Consider the following 24,124-nt stretch of genomic DNA (forward strand, 5'->3'; position numbering starts at 1 on the left):
CGTGAAAATGGCTATACTGCCCAAAGTAATTTACAGAATCAACGCCATCCCCATCAAGCTACCATCGACTTTCTTCACAGAACTGGAAAAAACCACCATGAACTTCATATGGAACCAAAAGAGAGCCCGCATAGCCAAGTCAATTCTAAGCAAAAAGAACACAGCGGGGGGCATCACACTACCGGATTTCAAACTATACTACAAGGCTACAGTAATCAAAACAGCATGGTACTGGTACCAAAACAGAGATATAGACCAATGGAACAAAACAGAGGCACCGGAGGCAACACAACATGCATACAACTATACAATCTTTGATAAACCTGACAAAAACAAGCAATGGGGAAAGAATTCCATGTTTAACAAATGGTGTTGGGAAAACTGGCTAGCCATGTGCAGAAAGCAGAAACTGGACCTCTTCCTGACACCTTACACTAAAATTAACTTCAGATGGATTAAAGACTTAAACATAAGACCTGGCACCATAAAAACCCTAGAAGAAAATCTAGGCAAAACTATCCAGGACATAGGAGTAGGCAAGGACTTCATGAACAAAACACCAAAAGCATTGGCAACAAAAGCCAAAATAGACAAATGGGACCTAATGAAACTCCACAGCTTCTGCACAGCAAAAGAAACAGTCACTACAGTGGATCGGCAACCAACAGAATGGGAAAAAATTTTTGCAGTTTACCCATCTGACAAAGGGCTGATATCCAGAATTTACAAAGAACTCAAACAGATTTACAGGAAAAAAACAAACAAGCCCGTTCAAAAGTGGGCAAAGGATATGAACAGATACTTTACGAAAGAAGACATATATGAGGCCAACAATCATATGAAAAAATGCTCATCGTCACTGATCATCAGAGAGATGCAAATCAAAACCACATTGAGATACCATCTCAGGCCAGTTAGAATGGCGATCATTAAAAAATCTGGAGACAACAGATGCTGGAGAGGATGTGGAGAAAAAGGAACACTTTTACACTGTTGGTGGGAGTGTAAATTAGTTCAACCATTGTGGAAGACGGTGTGGCGATTCCTCAAGGCCTTAGAAATAGAAATTCCATTTGACCCAGCAATCCCATTACTGGGTATATATCCAAAAGACTATAAATCGTTCTACTATAAGTTCACATGTACACGAATGTTCATTGCAGCACTGTTTACAATAGCAAAGACCTGGAATCAACCCAAATGCCCATTGATAATAGACTGGATTGGAAAAATGTGGCACATATACACCATGGAATATTATGCAGCAATCAGAAATGATGAGTTTGTGTCGTTTGTAGGGACATGGATGAATCTGGAGAACATCATCCTCAGCAAACTGACACAAGAACAGAAAATGAAACACCGCATATTCTCACTCATAGGTGGGTGATGAAAAATGAGAACACATGGACACAGGGAGGGGAGTACTAAACACTGGGGTCTATTGGGGGGAAAAGGGGAGGGCCAGTGGGAGGGGGAGGTGGGCAGGGATAGCCTGCGGAGAAATGCCAAATGTGGGTGAAGGGGAGAAGAAAAGAAAGCACACTGCCATGTGTGTACCTACGCAACTGTCTTGCATGCTCTGCTCATGTACCCCAAAACCTATAATCCAATAAAAAATTAAAAAAAAAAAAAGAAAAGAAATACAGTGACAAATAAAGGCTCTGCCATCTGGCAGGCGTAAACATAAAAAAAAAAAAACCTGCTGTTTAATCTAATGTAATGTGTTAATAAAGGAGCACATACGCTACTGCATGACACATTTTAAAAATGTTTTGGTAACAAGATTGCAATATGATCGACTTCCTTTGTCATTCTGTGTGTTTTATTTTATGCATTTAAAAATATTATTTCTAAGAAGAGGTCCCATAGGTTTCACCAGACTGACAAGGAGTCCTTGGCACAAAAGAGGTTTAGACCTCACACAACCAGTCCTCGTCGTTATCATTGTTAATCTCGTCAATCCCTCTTAATACAGAAAACCAGGGTGACCTTTCTAAAAAGTAAGTCAGATCAAGATATTTCCTCCTTTAAACATGAAACAAATGCAGACTCCTAGTTTTGACTAACTTGGCCCGCCAGGATCTGATTTTACCCTGCTCATATTTCCTTCCATGGTTTCAAACTCCTCTATTCCCTGCTCTCTGCTCCAGGCATGCTAGCCTCCTTCCATTTCTTTGAAATGTCCAAGCCATTTCCTACCTTAGGGGCTCTTGCCCTCTGCCTGGAATACCTGTTCATAGAGCAGCCACTCGGCTCCCATGCTCTAGTGATAAGCTAGGACATTGCCTCCACAGAGAAGCCCTCCTACCAAACAGCAGCCCTCTGCTTTCCCACCTGTCCTCAGTTCCTGATTACACCCTTAAGAGCACTTATCTAAAAGGACTGATGTTATTTTCTTTGTTCACCAACAGACTTTTATTTTTTTGTTCACTACTGAACCGCAGCATCTAGTGAGTGACCTCACACCATGTAGAAACCTGACATTCACTGAATGGACGAATGAAAAGCAGAATAAGTCAATGAGGCAGCTTTTACTAATCAATTTACAGGGGAGGAAATTGAGGCTCAGCAATGTTAAAAATATTTTTCCTAGATCATTCAGTGGCAGAGTTATTATTTTAACTGAGATCCTAGGTCTCCCCCTAATCCCTCCGTCATTGTCCGCTACATTTCCACCAATCAGTGGAAAGCCCATTGGACCCAGTTTTTATGGCAGGATTTCTTGAGACTTCAGTGCCCCACTGCTCAAGGATATCTGCCTAAGCAGTCCTCAGAACTATTCCAGGAAGGCCAAGTTAAATAAAAATACATTGCCTGGAGAGAGGGATTCTCTGTCCCTTGCTACACACACATACATCTTTTTCTTATATCTGAATCTTGTAAACCTAAATACAAACAACAAAAGCAAATAAAAGGCAAAAAAGTCCAGAAAAGGGTAAACTAAGGAAGAAAAATTAGATAAACCCAGGGGAAACATCTACACATAAAAATAGATCTGATAAGGTATGGTATAATAGCTTATACGGACCACAATTCTAGCCATAAACTCCCTAGCGGCCAACACAGAGTGAGAAACAGAATCAGTTACATGCAATACTTTGAAGAGTTTTGAAATTCAATCCTCAGGAGTCACACAACTATTTCTGTCTCTACATTCTGAGAGCAATTCCTCTTGTGGATCTTTAGAGTGAAAGGTAGGATATAGTAGTCAGCATTCTAAACTATAAACATATCAAGCTTATAGAGTGGTGTCTTATAGTATGCCTTAATAGAGGAGGTGGTTATAACACCAAAACCTATCCACCATTGTATCACCTTGCTCTTCAAAGCATGCTCTATAGACCGGCAACATCAGCATCACCAAGGAACTTGTAAGAAATGCAGCTCTACAAGATCTGCAGGTGATTCCTATGCACACTAAAGTTTAAGAAGCACTGCTTTATTGGTTGAGCTTAAGCCAAGGAAAAAATCCTGTAAGAAACTAGAATTCATTCATTCATTCGTCCATCCATTTAACAAATATTTACTAAATCTTTGGCAGGAGGAAATGATTTCTTTAAACTTGACCAAAAACCACCACCATAAAGGAAAATACTGATAAATGGCACACCACTAAAATTGAGTGATATTTGCAAACACACACACATCTGGGTATATAAAAATATGTCGGGCAGTCTTGGCAATGAACATCGATGAAACCAAAAATGTCTACCTTTATGGAGCTTCCGTTCTAATCGGCGAAGACAAAAATAAACAATTTAAGTAAAACAAATCAGGCAAGGGGGATAAATTAAGGGTGGGGTTGCATTTTTAAATAGGGTGGTCAGAAAAGGCCTCATTTGAGGAAGTAAAGACCTCTACAAGGCCAGGCCCAGTGGCTCATGACTGTCATCCCAGCACTTTAGGAGGCTGAGGCGGGCAGATCAATTGAGCCCAGGAGTTCCAGAACAGCCTAGGCAACATGGCGAAACTCTGTCTCTTAAAAAAAAATACAAAAGAAGTTGCCAGGTGTAGTGGCGCATGCCCGTGGTGTCACCTACTTGGGAGGCTGAGGTAGGAGGATCACCTAAGCCCAGGAGGTCGAGGCTACAGTCAGCCGTGGTTGCACCACTGCACTCCCGCCTGGGTGACAGAGTGAGACCAGGTCTCAAAAAGAAAAAAAAAAAATCCTATACAGGGTCAGACATCTAGCTATAGATATCTAGGGGGAGTGTTCCATGTAGAACGAACCGTCAGAACACACACCCTGAGACAGGAAAGTAACGAAAACAGTAAGATGGACGGTGCGGTTGAAGAAGAGTGAGCAAGAAGTAGAGTAGGTGTGTAGGCTAGATCATGTGGAGCCTTCTCGGCTAATTTTGAGAATCATAACTTTAGCTGTGAGATGACAAGCCACTGGAGGAAAAGGAATAGGGGGCCATTGCAGTGTGTTGAGCAGGGAAATAACAATCAAAAGTGTCTTTTGAAATACTGGTTTCTTAGAGGTGGATGGAATGGCTTGAGGGGGAGATTTTAGCTCCAAGTATATTGCACCAATCCCAATATATGGTGATTCAGTCCTTCAACTATGTATCAGGTGGCAAAGATGTGCCAAGTAATGTGGGGAGGATCTAAATTAGAGTGATAACTGAGGGAACTGCTGGAGGAATGTGAATACAAATGACGTCGGAGGGAAAGAAATTCAGGACATACTGACAGATTATTTAGAGAAAAATGATACAAATTCACAATTTGATTTAATCAAGGTTTATGGATCACCTACTGAGGGCAAAGCCCTGTGCTGGCTAGGACTTGGAGGGTGAGGATGGAGTCTAAAACTTGTACTTTCCCCTCAAAGGGCTTCCAGCCTGACGTGCTTAGCCCCTGCCCTATGCCTTTCAAGCCAGAAAGTCTTGAATTGCCACAGCTGCAGCTGGCACTGGAACTAACTGGTTTGCTCTGGTTAAGAGCTGATGGTAGTGGTTTTTTTTTTTTTTTATCCTTGAAGCTTGTTCCATCTCCTGGGAGCAGGGGATGGGACCCTGCACCTCAACTCGGTTAATACAAAAAAATAGACCTGGTTTGGCAGGAGGGCAGAAGGGAGGTCTTAATAAATGTCTTTGTGGATCAGTGTTGCCGACTGGCCCAAACCACCAGTTTTGGGGCAGAGTCCTTCTGGTCTGCTTCCACTTGTGTGACCTGGTGGTCAGGCACCCTTCCCATTCCATTCTAGAGAAAAGGCCTGAAGGCATGGAAAGGGGAAGAGGCAGGATTAAGGAAAGCAATTTGAAAAAAAAAATTTTTTTTTTTTTTTAAATCCCCTGCTGCAGGACTACAGGGTGAGGGGAGCAGATGCAAATGTATGCAAATGATATGTAAATGTCTCTGTGGCCTTCTAAAAGGTTTTCTACAACTGGAAGGGCATTTGAAAAACTGCTGGCAGTTAACAGTGACTCAGAAGCAGAGCGAACTATTTCAAGACAACTCTGTGACACAGACCTTTGCTGCCCAGCTAACGAGGTGCACATTGTTTACTCTTTTTTCTCACTTGAATCAGCCTCACCTGCTATAAATAATAATAATTTTAAAACCCTGTCTGCCTCTGCAAAGGTTACCGAGGTTAATTACTCACTTAAAACACTCTATATACCTTTTTCTTCAAACGCCTTTCTCACCTAAATAAAGCCGAGTTAAAAGTGTCCCTTCCTGCCTAGAACAATACTTGGCTCCAGTGGATTATGAATGAAAGAGACTCTCTCTCCTTTCTAGTTACTATGATCCCTCAGAGTTTTGCTTTTTTTCCTACTCCACAGGAACTGGCATGTTCTCTTCTAATAACCACATGCTGATTTCAAAGTGAGTCCAGGAAAAAATCTGTATGTGAAAACCAATTCACTTTTAGGAGCCGCTGTCAAGTTACTCATCAAGAAAAGCTGCCCGGTCAAGTAAGCTGTGGTCTTGCCCATTCTAAGCAAATACTCTTAAGTGAAATAATGGACATACAACCACACTGGGGTACATTTCCGTCTACATTTATGTACTTTTAAAGGGGACACTCCTACCAGACATGCATTTAGTAAGAGCCATGGGTTGAACTGAATAGTCAGCAAGACAGTAAACACAACAGCCTCACAGCTGAGCAGTTATTCTTGGTTACAGACCCAGGGCTCCAGAAGCAACTAACCTCCACATCGGCCCCCAAAAGTGCCCCTACTTCCTGGCCCTGTAACATTCGAGGATGCCTCAGCTTTTCGCAGCAGAGTCAAAGGAAAGGAAATCCCTTCCATTTCTGAGGTTTTCATCTCACTTGAAAGGGCCACACTGTCACCCCCCAGAAAGCTGACAGGCATCTGGGGCGATGCCACGTTCAGCATAAAAACAGCGGCAAAGTGCAGAGACGCCGAATCTCGACAAACGAGAGGCTGCAGACAGACAGGAAAGAAGACGGACAGGAGCAGGAGACAGACCTGAAGGGACTGAAGAAATACATGCTAGCGCCACAGGAAGAGTAACTAAAGGAGAGCAACCCGGGTCAGTGCGGATGGAGCCAGGAAGTCCCGGCAAGGGAGGCCGCCGGGTAGGCGGCGAGCGCCCTCCCGCGGCCGAGTTACCTCTTACCTCCTGGGCGAGTTTCTGCTTGAGCACCAGCGCGGCACACAGGTAGCCCGCGCGGCCGACGAACAGCTCGTCGGAGCCGCACTCCAGGAAGGAGACCGGCGCGCAGACGGCGCACAGAGCCCGGAACTTGCCCAGCGGCTGCACGTAGTCGGACCGGCCCAGGGCGTGGCACACGAGCGTGGCCACAGCGTACACTCCCGCGCCCCCGAGCAGGAAGGCAGCGCGGGTGTCGGCGTCCGGCTCGCCCCACTCCTCAGCGCGGGCGCACGCGTCGATGAGGCGCTTAGCCGAGCGCAGGTAGCGCTCCCGGGCGGTGGCGAAGAGCGGGCTCTGCGAGACGTGGTAGAGCATATAGGCTACCCCGGCCACGCCGCCGTAAAGCCCCCCCTGGCAGCCGCTAGCAGCGGCCGTCGCTCCTCGGGCCTCGGCGCCGCCCCCGAGAGGGGGAAGTTCCTGGAGGATGCGCTCGATGGTGGCTGTGACCAAGGGCGCCACCGCCTCCTCACACTGGCCCGCCAGCAGGCTGCCCTGGTAGTCATCGAAGCGATTGGCGAAGCAGCGCTTGGAGTCCATGCTGTCTCCCGTGCCCCCTAGTGCTAGTGTGGAGCTAAGGACCGCTCGAGGTCGCGCCCTGCAGCCCCGCACACCACCTCCGGCTCTCTGAGGCGCTCACTCGGATGGTGAGGCGGTGTCTGCGGCGGGGACGGAGCGAGAAGGGTGAGACGGGAGGTGACAAGAGTAGGCGGGCAAGGGGCGGATGGCCAAGTGGGGCGCCGGGCTGCCGCGAGGCTCCCGAGTGGCCCGGGCTATCGCGGGGGATGCGTGCGGTGAGCCCCCCCCGCTCAGAGGCCGCGCCCTCGCCGAACCCGCCCCCTCCTGCGCCGACGCAGCTCGGCTGCCTCTCCAAGGGGCCGAGGCCATCTCTGGCAGGACCCACGCGGGGCCCGCGCCACTCCTCCCGCTCCGCCCCCGGCTCCTCCCCTCCTGGCGGAAGGCCGGGGACGTGCGGGACACTGATCTGGAACGCAGAGACTCAGCATACACACTCCTGGCGGCGGAGGTGACGGTCTCCAGTCCCTTGCGCACTCACAGTGTGGTCCTTGGCTTAGAACATCATATAAGCATGTGAAAAACGCAGCATCTCCGGCTTCGCTCCAGACCTATTGAATCCAAATCTAAATAGTTAGCAAGGTCCCCAGGTGATTCGCATGCACATTAAAGTTTGAGGAGCCACTGAACTAGGCTTGAGTACCAGGAAAAACCTGGGCGCCTTCTTTGAAGTTTGTATTTTATCTTGGTCGCTTCGGAGTTCTCATTATGAATGCTTCAGTCCCAAAAGCTGGAGCATTTGAGTACATCGTGTTGAATGCATTGAAACGGTGAAATACCCCATACAGAAACGTTTTTCCTAGCTTTGGTTTTTGGATTGTTTTCTTAGAGTATACAGGAGTAAAATCTCAAAGAAACACACCGGGTTAAGGCAAGGAAGGGGCAGTCCCCTCCTGCCGTTCGTGCATTGTAAAAGCTCAATAAGCTCACGCCTGTAATCCCAGCACTTTGGGAGGCCGAGGCGGGTGGATCACGAGGTCAAGAGATCGAGACCATCCTGGTCAACATGGTGAAACCCCGTCTCTACTAAAAATACAAAAAATTAACTGGGCGTGGTGGCGCACGCCTGTAGTCCCAGGTACTCGGGAAGCTGAGGAAGGAGAATTGCCTGAACCCAGGAGGCGGAGGTTGCGGTGAGCCGAGATGGCGCCATTGCACTCCAGCCTGGGTAACGAGCGAAACTCCGTCTCATAAAAAAGCAATAACAACAACAACAAAAAACGCTCAATACGTATCTTGGGGTCATTAACTAGCTGATATTAGGATAAACGCTCTGTGAGAATTTAATTAGGCTTTTTTTTTTTTTTTTTTCGATACGGAGTTTCGCTCTCGACTCACCGCAACCTCCGCCTCCTGGGTTCAAGCAGTTCTCCTGCCTCAGCCTCCCGAGTAGCTGGGACTACAGGCGTACGCCACCACGCCCAGCTAATTTTTGTATTTTTAGTAGAGACGGGGTTTCACCATGTTGACCAGGATGGTCTCGATCTCTTGACCTCGTGATCCATCTGCCTCTGCCTCCCAAAGTGCTGGGATTATAGGCGTGAGCCACCTTGCCTGGCTAATTAGGCTTTTTATCTCCTCCTTGCTTCCCTTCTTTCCCAGGTTTGTTCTCCTCTACTTTTGTCCCACGGGCATTATGAAGGGTCTCCTGTGTGTCCTGAAACCTGGAAATAGACGGATGAACAAGATAGACATGGTCCCAGACTTCTGGGAGCTTAAAATTCGGTAGGAAAAACAAAACGAACAATTACACAATCTAGTCGCCTTTCTTGTGCTCAGCTGTTTGAAATAATTCTGCCTTTCCCCAACTGTTGATTCTTGAGGACTGAAGACTTGGTTACGTGTCCCAGGAGTATTTGCATTTTGATAGGGACTGAACAAGACACGAAAGAGTGAGTGGCTTATAGAACAGTTTCTGCTTCTTTGTGGGGAGAGTATTCAACTTAATTGAAAGGCCAGTTTGGAGGCTTTTTCCCCCCCTCAGAAGTGCTAAATGTCACCATGATTGGGAAGCAGAAATTAAATTCCCTGCCCCTCCATCCTTACTTTATGTAGTCTGGGAAAGAGCCTTATTTTTCCAGCACGACTGCCAGGACTGACACGACCACATAGTTCAAGATTTCTGAGGGTGCAGGCTCAGGGCACACACTCTTGTCTGCCTTAGTCTACTGGCAAATCACATGAGGAAATATAGGGTGGTTTGTTGAATGTCAAAGTTGTATGACAAAGGGTAGGGATACAGGGTTGGGTGAAGTATTAGGGTTCTTTGAAGCCCCACCTCCAATAGTCTTAATATTAAATATACTTAATTGCATGCAGTGTAATGTATTTTAATATCATTACTCCACTAGGATATACTCTCCATGAGGGTAGGGCTTTTCATTGCATTTGTTTACTGATAAATAAGAGCCTAGGATAGTCTCTGACTATTCTACTGCTACTACTGCCACCACTACTATATGTAGTAGATATTTACTTAAAGTTAATGAAATAATAAGTGAATTACCATGAGAGAATTAAGGTACCCTGAAGTATACAGTACAGAGCAAGGCCTTTTTTGAAACCTTAACCCTACTCGTTTAAACTCCTCCTATATTCTTGGATCCTTTTGCTCTTGTGAGCAGAAGAATGTAAACATATTGCAGTTTCTGCTCTTATTTTGTCTGTTTCTCTGCAAGATACGGTGACCTCTATACTTCACCTTGAATTCAGGGCCTTCACACCTTCTACTTTTGCTAACTCACCCTGTCTGGCAGCTTATATTTTTCAAATATGACCACAACAGTATCTCCTATACCACATGTTCCTCTACAATCAATGTGACCTTGACATTCTTCTCATCAGGAGGCAGGTACAGGTAACCTCTTCTTATTTCTGGGTGGGCTTACATCTCATTTGTAACCAATAGAGTGTGATGGAAATAACACTGTGTGGCATCCAAGGCTAAATTATAACAAGTAATGCAGCTTCCATCTTAAATGTTACAGCACTCACTTTTGGAGCCCTGGGCTGCCTTGTAAGAATCTGACTGCCCTGTAGCTGCCTTACTGGGAGGAAGCCCAGACAACATAAAGTGGCCACTTGGAAGTGCTTGGATTGACTGCTCCAGGACAGCATCGACTGACAGCTATGTGAGTAAACCGCTTTGGATATATCCAGCCCAGTCAATCCTTCAGATTACCACCATCCCGTAACATTCCAGAATTCCTGACCCCAAAAATTATAAACAAAAATATAGTTGTTATAAGCCTCTAATTTTAGGATAATTTCTTATGTAGCAAGGTAACTGGAATTTCCTGCTAGCTTCCTACAATCCAATGCTATGGAAGTCCCCTCTAATCAACAGTCTACACTCAACAGGGTAATGAGCCATCAGGAAGATAAATATTTTAGAGAAATCTGGAATACACAGATGTATGCAGGGACCCAAAAAGTTGTGTTCCAAAATAACAATTCTAGCTGGATTCTTTAGAAGCAGTGATGACCCCACAAGAAATATGCAGTCTATACAAAATCTTGCCAAGGCCATTTATTTTACCCTTATCTGCAAGATTTGTCCTGATAGTCACAGAATTTCTCGCAGCATTTGCTGGCAGGCAGCTCCCAACACCTGTTCCTGTGATCTTGCTGAATTGCTCAGTTCCAAGTTCTTCTTCAGTATATCTTTATTATGCAGATTATGCAAAACTGTGGATGGAAGAGAGTATTAGCGGGTTCATCATGGAAATCATGTAAAAAGTATGCAAAACTATCCAGAAAAGAAAGCATTAAAATCAGGGTTTCTCTTATGCAAATTGTTGCTATCTATGGTGAATATGGAAAAAAAAATCAGTAACTGTATGACTGTCAAACCTTACCAATTAAGTTTTAATACATTTTATGGAATACTGCATCTTAGAAATGCTTTCAAACAGTTTTCCAATGTTTTGCTCAAAGGGTGCATCCTAGAAATGCTTGAGATAACTGAATAGTGCTTTGTTCATTCCTGACAGCATATTCTCTGTGGAGACTCACCCCTGTTTTATTAGATTAACAACAACATAATTGGAAACATTTCCCTGGTTCTGCTCTTTCCTTTGCAATTTCCTCTCCTTGGAATACTCTTCAAACAGTTTCCTCATGGCTTGCCTCTTCACTTCTCTCTCAATGAGGTTTTCTCCAACTTATTTGTTTAAAGTTACTACCATTACACCAACCCTTAGTATCTAACAACTATATATTTTACTTACTTATTTTGTTTCCCATCTATTTCTCTCCACTAACATTTAACCGGATAAGAACAGGAATTTTTGTCTGTGTTGTTTCCTCTTGTATCCTCAGCATCTAGATCTATGCCTGACACATAATATATGCTCAGTAGATATTTACTGATGTCTGTGATGCTCTTCATAATGTCAAAATTTTCTATCCATCCATGGCTGAGCTTTGCTGTCTGCCTTCCTAACCAGTTGCTTGATGATACTCCTCTGCCATAAGCAGCCGTAAAAACGTGCACTCTAACATAGGACTTGATGCTCTTTATTGTCTTTTCTCCCCTCTACTTCCAGTTTTACAAATTTAGAGCAGTTTGTTAGCCATTATAGACTAAGCATGATCTCCAGTACACGTGTAATCTCAGACTTCAAAGCCACCTGAAATAAGCAGGCAAAGTGGCACTCTCCACTGCCCCTGAAGGAGGGGCAGCCTAGTTTGATTGGGTCACAATGGCCAAGAATGAGCAACGGTGCACACCCTAGCTTACTGGATATGAAGAAAGTATATGTCACTTATACCCTTGGGTATTACAATGTGTATGTATGGATGAGTGATTTGAATGAACTGTGATAAAACATTACCGTATGGGACACTGCTAAAACAGGTATTCCTCTGTCGTAAACTAACGAATCTCTGTAAGGCACATTAAATTGGCAAGTGGGGATGTAGGTGTTCTTTAGGTAGAGTAGATTGCTTAACTGGAAACATTTAACAGCCTCCTACATGTGGTCATTTCTAAGGTTGTCACCAGCATTCAGAAAGGCAGGAGGAAAAGAGTGATTATAAATTATTTGGTGTTATATTTCAATGGCTATTAAATAACCTAATAATAGTGTAGGGTTGACAAGCCATTAACATGTCTGCTTTTGCCTTATGGTACACTAATGGTTTTCACTTGTACATTCACAGTACTTCTTCTTGTAAGCAGTTCCGATGTCAAAAATATAAGGTAGAAGTAATTGCTGTATATAATTTTTAGACACTTGCAAGAGGTGGTAGTGAAAGAGCAGATATGTTCCAAATAATTCATATTGATTATGACTCTGGAATGGCCATGGTCGCACTTAGCCAGCTGTTCTCAATATGAGATGACTGCTCAACAGAACTTGACCCAGCATTCTCATGAGATACAGTAAGGGGTGATAACCGGAAAAAAACAGGGTCTCAGTCCATAATCCAAAAGGTAGAAAAATCCCTTACCAAATGATTAAACAGAGCTATCTGCTTCAGGCTTGCAAGGATTAACGGAATCATGGACCTGGAGATCATCTTCAAGAGATCACCTCTTTATGCCATTCCTTTAACAATAAGGAAACCGAGGTCCGTGGAAATTATACAACAGGGAATCACTGAAATGTTGTAAAGAGAAGATTCCTGGGATCATAGCTGTGCTGTAGAAAGATGAATTTTCTGGAAAATTAGAGAACATATTTGAAAGGAGGAAGATATGTCAGAGTGGTAAGTAGAATAACCAATAAATGAGGAAATCTGAACTAGGGCAATAGCAGGAAGGGGGTCGAGACTTCAAAGGAGTTAAGAGATCTTAAGTGAGCAGGTTTGCAGGGTTTTATGAGCAACTGGACGTGGGAGTAAAGGAGGATAAAAGTCAAAGATTATGACTGGTTTCTGTTCCGGACAATTGGGCCAACAAAGGTACTATCCACCACACCAGAGAATAAATGCAGTGGAATAGATATGAGACACAAAGAAGAAGGAAAATAGCTAATTTAGTTTTAAAACCTGAGTGTGGCTTTACAGTCTTATGATGTGAAAAGAGAAACAATAAAGCAATAAAAGGTTAACAGTATGTCCTGAAGATTAAAAATTCCGTACAACTGATTAAAGAAGGTTGATGGAGGTGACCTTTGGGAATTGGTTAATGTAGGGACGGTATGGAAGAAGGCATGTAGCTAGACTTCAGAATGAGGAAGCTTGACTACCCAGGTTTCATTGCCTTCCACTATCAGCAACATCTTGAGTTTATTTTGAGAAACCACCATTCCCCATTCCTAGAACTTGTGATTTAAAAGAAGCTATACCATTTCCATGTGCCCAAGGAACAGCATATAGCCCAGGTCTGCCTGAAGCAAAGCAATCCTCACCTTTCTTGGCTAAAACCATTGGGAAAGCTAAGATTGCTAATTTTATTTAGAAGGATTAAACCTATAGTTACTGCTGGCCCTCTTAGGACTGCAAGGAGAAAGCATGCTGAGGATAAAGCCACACAGAGGAAAGCAGAACGCAGTCATAATAATAATAAAAGTATGGCATGCTGTAACAAGACACCTTAGAATAAAACAGAAAAATAAAATAATAAACCAATAAAACAAAAATTATAATAAAAAGAGAAAAAAAAGTATGACAAAAAGTGTGATTCAACAACATTATTAAAATGCCTGTATCTGGCTTTACCTGAAAGACTATTCAATTACTGAATCTAGTACATTCCTTCATTTACTTAAATGGGGGTGTGTCACTTGCAAAAGAAGGAGACCTGGAATAATTCAGGGGTTTTTGGCCATTTGAAGTCATTTGCTGTGATTCAATTAGAGGAGCTAGGTAGGCATGGACGGGAGCAAGAAAAATATTTGCTGTAGTCACATTTGATAGAGGATTATTGACAACAGAGAATTTCTATAAGCCTTTGAGCAATGAATGAGTGGAAGTATTTAAATGAGACTTGATGTTAAATTCCTGCTCCACCAATCCCGACTGTGTGACCTTGGGAGAGTTATTTAACCTTCCTAAGCCCTGGTTCTCTCATCTGTAAATTGGTAAAGACGATGTATTCTTTATCTTAGCACGGTTAAGATAATGCCTGTAAAGGGTTTAACTTGATGTCTAGCTCTGAATAAATGTTAGCATTTGTCCAAAGTTCTTATTATTATGTGTGTAGTTGCTTTGAGAAGTGGATTATTCCTGCCCGCTTACCACCTAGCCTCTTGCATTTTCCTCTTCTTTTAAGTTGGGTTTCCTTAGAAAAGAGTCATAGATTTTTGGTTTGTGTGTGTGTTCGCTTGTTTGGCTTCTTCTTTCTCAATGATTCCTAAATAAAATGTGTTCCATTACAAGCCTAGAGATTTTTTAGTGTGACAAATTCAACTTCTAAGGTGAAAACAGAAATCAGGTTGTGTTTTTCAGCTTTTATGTGATCACCGGTAATAAAGATTCAAGTTGACAAACTCCGTCGCTGATGCATGAAACAGAATAAAGTTAATCTTATCAAGGCTATCCGGTTCTGCAGCATAAGAGTAAACAGGAAAGTGTAAGCGTGTGACAGAAGCTATGTGGGTGAGCAGATCTGCAAAGAGAGGATAAGCAGACAGTATCTGAGCGGGGACTCTTAGTTGTTTCCAATCTTTTAAGTTCTTTGGAAGTTTCCCACAGTTTCTGTTTACCAAGCTCTCACACTTTGGGGGGAAAAAACTCTGCAAGATGTCCTTAACTATTTAGTTATTTGAGCTGCTTCTGCAGGGACTGAACAAGAAATTTGCTTTATTTTTGGCTAGTAGGTATACAAACCAAACTTAGTTTAAAAAGAAAATGAGTGTCTTCAGCTTCTAATTATATTTTCTCTTTCAATTAAGATGTTCCAGAAAATTATTAATAGTATATTTCTGTATGTCATGCAAATTGGTGGCTATTCATATTTACTTGAAATTCACAATGAGAACCGCCACATAACTGAATCTCCAGGCCACCACTACTCAGTAAAATTGGTTTTTATTTAGATAGTGACTTTCAGCACTCCCTGTCCCCCCTACCCTTTTTTGGCCAAGAGTCTGCAAATCTGAATTTTGAGTTTTTCATGAGACTTACAAAATTTGAATTCAGACATAGAGAACTAGTGATGATGCAGAGGTGATAAGCAGATAAGTAAATATAAATGGTGATTGTAAAGGCATTCAAAAGATCAAGTCTTTCCAAAAAGGGAACCTGGAGATAAATCAATGGAATAGAACATGGCAACAGTCTAATAAGCTCCTGCTTCCAGAAAAATGTCACGGAAGGGTAAAGAGATTTATTTTGTCTCAATATTTATTTTTAAATCTGAAGTCTATTATCTCTTCTAATGGTTTTATTTCATTTCCCAAACGATTAAATATAAATAAAGTGAGACCATTTACTTAATACAAGCTGACTCTGGTTTCTGATGAAGGCTAAGTATACGACCCAAAAAAGAGAGATGTGGAGTGTGAGGATAGCTAACACATTACTATGTGGACATCTCCTCTAAAGTTTTTCCCAATTAACCCAAACAGCATGAGGCCCATGATTTTCCTATGGGCAAAACCAAAAATAAAGAGGAGTATTTTCTTTCCTGGGAATTATATTTGTGTATATTTTCATTAACTTTATTATTTTAAAGTTCCTCTTTTTCATAAAGTATTTGGGAGAAGAAAAATGAGCTGAATCTTAGATTTATATACTCCTAGATTTGTAAAGTTTTAAAGTATCATCTGATATTATCTACCACTCAAAGCAGGGATCTCTTTGTATCCATTAGGATTAGAGTTTAGCTGCATCAAAAATAAAAATCCAATAATTCTCAGCACAATAGAAGTTTATTTCTCTCTTCTATTAAAAAGGCCCAATGTACAGAGAGTGACATCATAAAATGGCACAGTGGGAAGCCTTAGATCCTCCTTCCTACCACGGAGACAGATTTGGCAATAAAACATGAACCAACTCCCTCTGTGAGAAATCCAGAAACCAGTTAAAGGGCTCCTGCACTCCAGACAAGTACAAACCCTGTCACATCAGGTTCTATATGAAAATTCATGGCACTCATGCTACAATCTCTCCCCCAGTACAGCACATGTTTGGGAGAAAACTCGAAGCTTCCAGTTTCCGGCTTCTGCCTAGGGAGGGAAATAAAAGACTGGGCTGTACTTCTAAGTTTTTACTTTCCAGGGAGCTGGATGAGGGACTGGCTTTTGTACACCTGTCTGGGAGTATTAACAGGAACAGGTGCGTTCTCAATACCTGGGGGGTGAGGGGGCTGACAACAAAAAGTAGCTGTGCATCATACTGCTACTCAGGACTCATGCTACAGCAGACAGAGGTCAATAAAGTTTGGCAGTTTCTTTTTCAGGGAGAAATAGAAGAGTACAGCATGTGTTCAATATCTGGCTTTTCATGGGGCTGCCTGAGGTACCGGTTTCTGTCCAGTTCGATGTGGTGAGCTGACAGAACCCAGTATACTTTAGATACCTGGGGTTCCACTGAGAGTAAAAAAGGGCTAGACTGTATGGTCATGTTTCTGCTTCAGATGACCTGTGGTAAAACGGAAAAACACAGAAGGAGCAAGAGATTACAAGCTCCTTAAAATAAGAAACTGGCAAATCTCTCTAATGAGAAATCTGCACACATGACTAGAGAAGACATATTCACATAAAAGACTTGAGAATCCCCCAGAATCTCTAGCCAGGCTTATTGGTTAAGATATTTCTGTGTATAAAGCTAATCCTGAAAGACTGGGAGAGGCGGCTGATTTTTCAAATACACAGAAAGCAACACAAAATCACAAAAAGTGCAAGACATAGCGAAAAATGGTCCAATGAAAAGAAAAAACAATGAAACTCCAGAAATTGATCTTAAAGAAACAGATAGCTACGAATTGCCTAAAAATGAATTCAAAATACCTGTCATAAAGACTTTTAATGAGCTCAGAAAAATGATGCATGAGCAAAATGACAATTTCAAAATAGAAATTTTTTTGAAAAAATAATGAAGCAGAAATTTTTGGAGCTGAAGAATGCAATAACTACGATGATAAAAAAAAAAATCAGTAGAAGGGCTCAACGGCTGACTTGATCAGGCAGAAAAAAAGATTCCAAGCACTCGGAAATGGGTAATCTGAAATTAGGCAACAAGAGGAACGAAAAGAAAAATGAATGAAAAAGAATGAACAAAATCTAAGGGTCTTATGGGACATCATCAAACAGACCACTATATGGATTATGGAAGTTGCAGAGAGGAAGGAGAAAGAAAAAAGGAAAAACAGTTTATTTAGAAATCGATGGCCCCAAAATTTCCAAATCTGGAGAGGAAAAAAGACATCCAGATTCTGGAAGCCAACGGTTCCCAAAAAAGATGAATCCAAAGAAATCCATGTAAGATACATTATAATTAAATTGTCAAAGACAAAGACAGAGAATTTTGAAAGCAAGAGAAAAGTAATTTGTCCCACATAAGTGAACCTCAATAAGACTCAGAGGATTTCTTAGTAGAAACCTTGCTGGCCATAAGGAGTGGGATGATATATGTACAAAGTGCTGAAAGGGGAAAAAAAGTTGCCAACCAAAATACTATACTTAGCAAAACGTTTCTTCAAAAATGAAGGAGAGGTAAAGACATTCCAAAACAAATAAAAGCTGAGAGAGTTCCTCTCCTCTATACCTGCCTTACAAGAAATGCTAAATGGAGTCATTAAAGTTGACATGAAAAATGCTAAAGAGCAAAATGAAAGCATATAAAAGTACAAAGCTGTCTGGTACAGGTGAATATAGATAAATACACAATACTGTACTACTGTATTGGTGGTACACAAGTCACTTTTAATTCTTCTATGGAAGTTATAAGACAGAAGTATAAAAATAACTATAAATATTAAATACATTAATGAATAAAAAATATTTAACCAAAACAAGATTCCATGATATGCTTTCCACAAGAGACCTACTTTATACTTAAAGACACATATAGGCTGAAAGTGAAAGGATGGAGAAAAGATATTTCATACAAAAGATTATTAAAATGAAAACACAGCATACAAAAACTTATGGGGTGCAGCAAAAGCAATACTAAGAGATGCTAAAAGAAAAAATATAGGTGAATTAAATGTAAAAGAGTTTAATGGAGCAAAGAACGATTCATGAATTGGGCAATCTCCCGAGCCAGAGTAGACTCAGATACTCCAGTGTGGCAGATGGTAGAAGAAGACTTATGGACAGAGAAAGGAAAGTGACATATAGAGAACTGAAGAGAGGTACAGAAACAGTCAGCTTGGTTACAGCTCATAGTTTGCCTTAGTTGAACATGATTTTGAACAATTGTCCACGTTTGATTGGCTAAAACTTGGTGATCAGCACAAAAGTAGGTTATGATCTGTATACAACTCCATTTAGGTTATGGTTTACGATGCACAGAGAAACCTTTAGGCTGAACTTAAAATATGTAAGGAGGCAGCTTTAGGATAAACTTCAGTTAACAGAGATAAGTTGATAAAGATACATGAATGCATTAAAAATGAAGAAATATCTCAAATAAACTATCTCTCTACACCTAAACGGATTAGAAAAAGAAGGATAAACCGAGCCCAAAGTTAGCAGGAAGAAAGAAATAACAAAGATTAGACCAGGAATACATAAAATAGAGGATAAAAACAGTATGAAAAATCAATGGAAAAAGATTTGGTGCTTTTAAAAGATCAAGAAAATTGGCAACTTTTAACTCAACTAAGTAAGAAAAAAGACACAAGATTCAAAAAATAAAATCAGAAAACAATGAGATGGTATTACAACTGATGCTATGGAAATAAAAGATTATAAGAGACTACTGTGAACAATTATACACCAGACCCAGGAGATTTAAGTTTATCTTGAAACCTCAAGAGACAAGATCACCCAACTCACGGGTATGTGAGGATAAACCCATGGCTGGGCTCAGCTTTAAAAGGTCATATGCGAGATCCCTTGGGGAACAGAGCTCCATCAAAGCCAATCCAAAAGACCTATGTAGAAATAACTATTCTTGCTGCACTTTATGCAAATAATCAGGCCAAGTAAAAGACTAATGTCTACTTTACAAACCACCAGTCCTATGGTGATTTGTTTTTTAACAAACATGAGGACTGGAGAGACAGAAATGATGTTCCAAAACTTATCATACATTTGTCATTAAATTCTAAACCCTCTAGTTGTTTTTAAGTTTGTGCCTACATTTTAGACTAACCCCGCTTGTTCCAGTGAACCAATCAGCAATCTGTGGCTGCAGCTCAGAAAGAGCAAGAGGGATGGATAATATAAAACTCTGGATTGCTATTCTAGTTCTGAGCAATTATCCTGCAAACCCTGCCAGGCCATTGGAATCAATATGATGCCTATCACTTAGAGCTTTCCTTTTCAGAAAGTAAGACCAAGGGAGCTAACCAAAGACAAACACCAGGCACCAAAATCCTAGCAAGCATAACTATAGCCATGAGTATTTTTGGGTGTGTCACTGGACATCCTTTTCTGTCTCCCTTGCTGGAGGAGGACTGAGTTCCACAGTCTCATCTTAGCATTCAACTTATGATAAGGAGGCCGTGCAACACCCCCATGGCATATATTTTGTCCCAAACTAATTCCAAGCTTTGGGTCAAAGCCCTAGGAAAGAAAACTAGATCTAAGGGATCCAGAGGCAGACGACAACAGAGGTTAAAAATGTAAAGACACATGCACATGTATGTTCATAGTGGCACCGTTTACAATAGCAAAGACCTGGAACCAACCCAAATGCCCATTGACAATACACTGGGCAAGGGAAATGTGGCACATATACACCATGGAATACTATGCAGCCATAAAAAATGTTGCATTCATGTCCTTTGTAGGGACATGGGAACCTGGAAACCATAATTCTCAGCAAACTGACATAAGAACAGAAAATCAAACACCGCATGTTCTCACTCATAGGCGGGTATTGAACAATGAGAATACATGGACACAGGGAGGGGAGCATCACACACTGGGGTCTGTTGGGTGGGGGCAAGGGAGGGACAGCAGGGAGAGATAACATGGGGAGAAATGCCAGATGTAGGTGATGGGAGGATGGAGGCAGCAAACCACATTGCCATGTGTATACCTATGCAACAATCCTGCATGATCAGCACATGTACCCCAGAACCTAAAATCCAATAAAAATGTAAAAAAAGGCACGGTGCAGGTGAGTGTGGCTGATTTCTGCCAATTAAGCCAAGCCCAAGCTTCCTGTTTCATAGATAAAGGCCACATTAGTATCCATGGCATAAATGAGGTCTAGGGAAGTCAAGGCTAGTGACAGCAGGGAAGATAGGGCATACGTGGGAAGGAGTGGATGACTCCCACCCATTAGACCCCTCTGCCTCATGGGTGTAAGCCACTTTTACACTCATGGCCACCCCTACCAAGGTTGACCGGATATAGGGATGCAAGGACAGAAGAGGAAAACAGGACGCTCTTCCCTCTCTCACTCAGGTATCCTGGGTATCTGTTCAGCACAGAAGGGAACCAGGGATGCCTGTTCCCTTCTTTCTACATAGGTAGTCATTCGTCTTCCTTCAGTCTGTATCCCTTTCCAATGCATCTTGAACCCCTGGAACTTCTTGGGGAAAAAAAAGAAAACAATTAAAAACAAAACAGACAAACAAAAAGCTTTCTTTTTCTTCTATCCACCTCTGTCCTCTCTTCACTGCTAGGTAATTGTGTCCCTATACTATGGAACACTTCCCTCAGATGCATCCTCCAAACTGGAAAGAGTTAATTATTTTCCAAACTTTAAACTAGTTGGCTTGGGCTTGTGCTCAGGGAAAGGAAACCCAGAAGTCCAACGTGCCAGTAAAAGGGTAAGGTTTTTTTCTTTTTTTTGAGATGGAGTTTCGCTCTTGTTACCCAGGCTGGAGTGCAATGGTGCTATCTCGGCTCACCACAACCTCCGCCTCCTGGATTCAGGCAATTCTCCTGCCTCAGCCTCCTGAGTAGCTGGGATTGCAGGCACGCACCACCATGCCCAGCTAATTTTTTGTATTTTTAGTAGAGACAGGGTTTCACCATGTTGACCAGGATGGTCTCGATCTCTTGACCTCGTGATCCACCCGCCCCGGCCTCCCAAAGTGCTGGGATTACAGGCTTGAGCCCCCGCGCCCGGCCCAAGGGTCAGGGTTTTCACCAGCCAGGCATTTGGCCTCCCTGTCCCCTGCAAACTCATAAAAGGCCTTAGGAGTTCTGAGCAATCATTTCCCTTCCCTTCCCCTGTACAATGGCATGATCTCACCTCACTGCAACATCGACCTCCCACGTTCACATGATTCTCCTGCCTCGGCCTTCGGAATAGTTGGGATTACAGGCACACAACACCACACCCGGTTAATTTTTTGTATTTTTAGTTGAGACCAGGTTTCACTATGTTGGCCAGACTTGTCTTGAACTACTGACCCCGTGATCTGCCCGCCTCAGACTCTCAAAGTGCTGGGATTACAGGCATGAGTCACCCCAACCGGCAGATGCATGTTTTCTAATAACCCAGTTTGTCTGTTGTTGCCTTCAGGCCATCAAACTCCAAAGGATCATGCAACCAGAGCCTCTGACGATGGTCCCTTTTGCTGGGAACCCTTAGATAGGCCTCTGAGGGAAATCCGACTCTCGTTCCCCCAAAACAGCGACCCCTGTCAGCCGGAAGCAGTTAAGCTCGGTCTTTAACAGGAGTTAGATGTACTCCTTTAGAGGGGGTAATGATACAGCTAAGTGAGAGGGCATCCCCTAGGAAAACACCAAACAGCTTGCACACTGGAGTGGAGACACAGGAGTTTGAGGCCTTTGCAGCCGAAAGGAGCCTGTCCCCACCTCTTCCTGTGAGGAACCTGGGATTCAAACAGCATGAAGTGGGAAGGGCACTGGCAGGAACTCTGGCCTTGTGGAGAGTCCCTGTTCCCCTCCTTTTCCCTTTCACCTAATAAAACCCTGCTTTACTCACTCTTCAAACCATCTGTGAGCCTGAATTTTCGTGGCTGTGGAAGGGACAAGGAGCCCATCTTTAGCTGAACAAAGGAAAAGTCCTGCAACACTGAGAGCAGCTACTGCTGGCAGGTCATATGACTGTGTGGTATGCGCAGGTATTGTAACATTGCTTAGCATCCCTCAGACCTTAAATCACTGTCAAGGACTAAAAACTGCGATGATGACTGGAACTATCTGTTCCACATCCAAAATAATCTGTTTAGAATTGCTTCCCTATTTCACCATGTCTCTATCAAATATCAGTGCTTTTAGTTCCTTCCAAATCATCACTTTGGCCTCTAATCCAATGTATTCCGGAATTATGCTGTAGAGAAAAATGCAGTTTCCTCCATGTGGGTCTCCCTCCTTAAGTTTTTCTTCCTCACATTTTAAAAAGCTGTAACATTTAGAAAAAGACAATTGTTTGTCAACGAATCCAGGTGCACAATTGTCCTAATCACGAAAATAACTTCCTACACCATTATTCATTGATAAATATATTGATCAAATCAATGTAAGTATTTCAGTTGATCAGTTTGTCTACAGAGAGTTTGGCCACAAAATGAAAAATCACATTCAGCTTATTCATTTGTTATAAATGCAAAAGGAGCAATGGAAATAGGAATCACAATAGTCTATGCAAAACCAGAAGTCTGCTTCATTTTTTCCCAGTGACACTCGTTTTTAGACTATGGCGCTGATTTTCCTAGCCATGTTATTAAATATAATTGTTTAGATTACATTCCAAATTACAGCAGTTCATTGGAGTAAACCTGTGTATGGGACACTTGGCATCATAAAGCTGTTTCACAGCTGGATGATGTAGAATATCCTTCAGACTCTTTGTAAAAGAGTACTGTTAGATCAAATGAGCACACTGGTAGCAATATAATATTAGAACTATTTTTATAAAATCACAACTCAACATTTTGTAATAGGTTCAATAATATCTTAGAAAACTATGGTGTGTTCACATGTGTGTTGAATGCATAAATTTGCCTATACACATTAGGCTTTGATCACTAATGTTAAAACCAGCTAAACTTTGGACTTTTATGTGAACTGTGGTATGATAATAATAATTATTCTTAAGAGCTGCAGTTTTAACATAGAATTAACAACCTGCATTTCTTTCCTTTCCTTTCATTTTTTTTTTTTTTTTTTTTTTGAGATGGAGTCTCTGTCACCCAGGCTGCAGTGCAATGGCATGATCTCGGCTCACTGCAATCTTCGCCTCCCGGGTTCAAGTCATTCTCCTGCCTCAGCCTCCTGAGTACCTGGGATTACAGGCACACATCACCATGCCCAGCTCATTTTTGTATTTTTAGTAGAGATGCGGTTTCACCATCTTGGCCGGGCTGGTCTTGAAGTCCAACCTTGTGATCCACTCGCCTCAGCCTCCCAAAGTGTTGGTATTACAGGTGTGAGCCACTGCGCCTGGCCAACAACCTGTATTTCAAAATTGAGGTTAAAATGGTAACAATCTGTCTGTAAATAATACTAATACTGCAAATTTTTGCCTGCTCTTCCAATGTTAGGCATTAGCCAGGTAAAGTGGACACTACTGAGAACATGGCTTTTAGCTGGTTATGTGTGTATGTTACAGTACTCTGTGAATTGATAATTCTGTAAAACATGCACATTTTGCATTAGAGACCAAGGAATAAGATGAAAACAGCAGTAGTGGACAACTGAGATTATTGATTATTCTACATTATTCATATCCAGAATGTGAATTAATTCTGGATTTTTTTTTGCTAGCAACTAGAAAATAAGCTTAGATTAATGACAGCTTGTTGAATGCATCTACAAAATTCCATCAATTGGAAAGTAAGAGCAGTCTTTTTTCAATTTTAGTATATGTGCTGCCGAAGTGAGCACGAGCAGTCTTTTTTAATTAAATCAAAAAATATGACACAGTACCA

The 24,124-nt window shown here is 42.1% G+C and overlaps 1 protein-coding gene across 4 annotated transcripts in view; it reads right to left on the reverse strand.

Annotated features, from left to right (window-relative positions):
• Window positions 1-7,525, reverse strand: part of LOC103790211 (lanC-like protein 3) — a 132,389-nt gene extending 124,864 nt beyond the window's left edge. For all 4 annotated transcript variants that reach the window (XR_013531577.1, XR_013531578.1, XR_013531579.1 and 1 more), the window contains exon 1: window positions 6,601-7,525. Coding sequence is in view for 1 of the 4 variants with exons in the window: in XM_078363011.1 (XP_078219137.1) it covers window positions 6,601-7,173 (573 nt within the window). In the remaining 3 variants the exon portion in view is untranslated. The remainder of the gene's footprint in view (window positions 1-6,600) is intronic.
• Between the last annotated feature and the right edge of the window lie 16,599 nt (window positions 7,526-24,124).

The sequence above is a fragment of the Callithrix jacchus genome, chromosome X (assembly GCF_049354715.1).
Source record: "Callithrix jacchus isolate 240 chromosome X, calJac240_pri, whole genome shotgun sequence".
Taxonomy (NCBI): domain Eukaryota; kingdom Metazoa; phylum Chordata; class Mammalia; order Primates; family Cebidae; genus Callithrix; species Callithrix jacchus.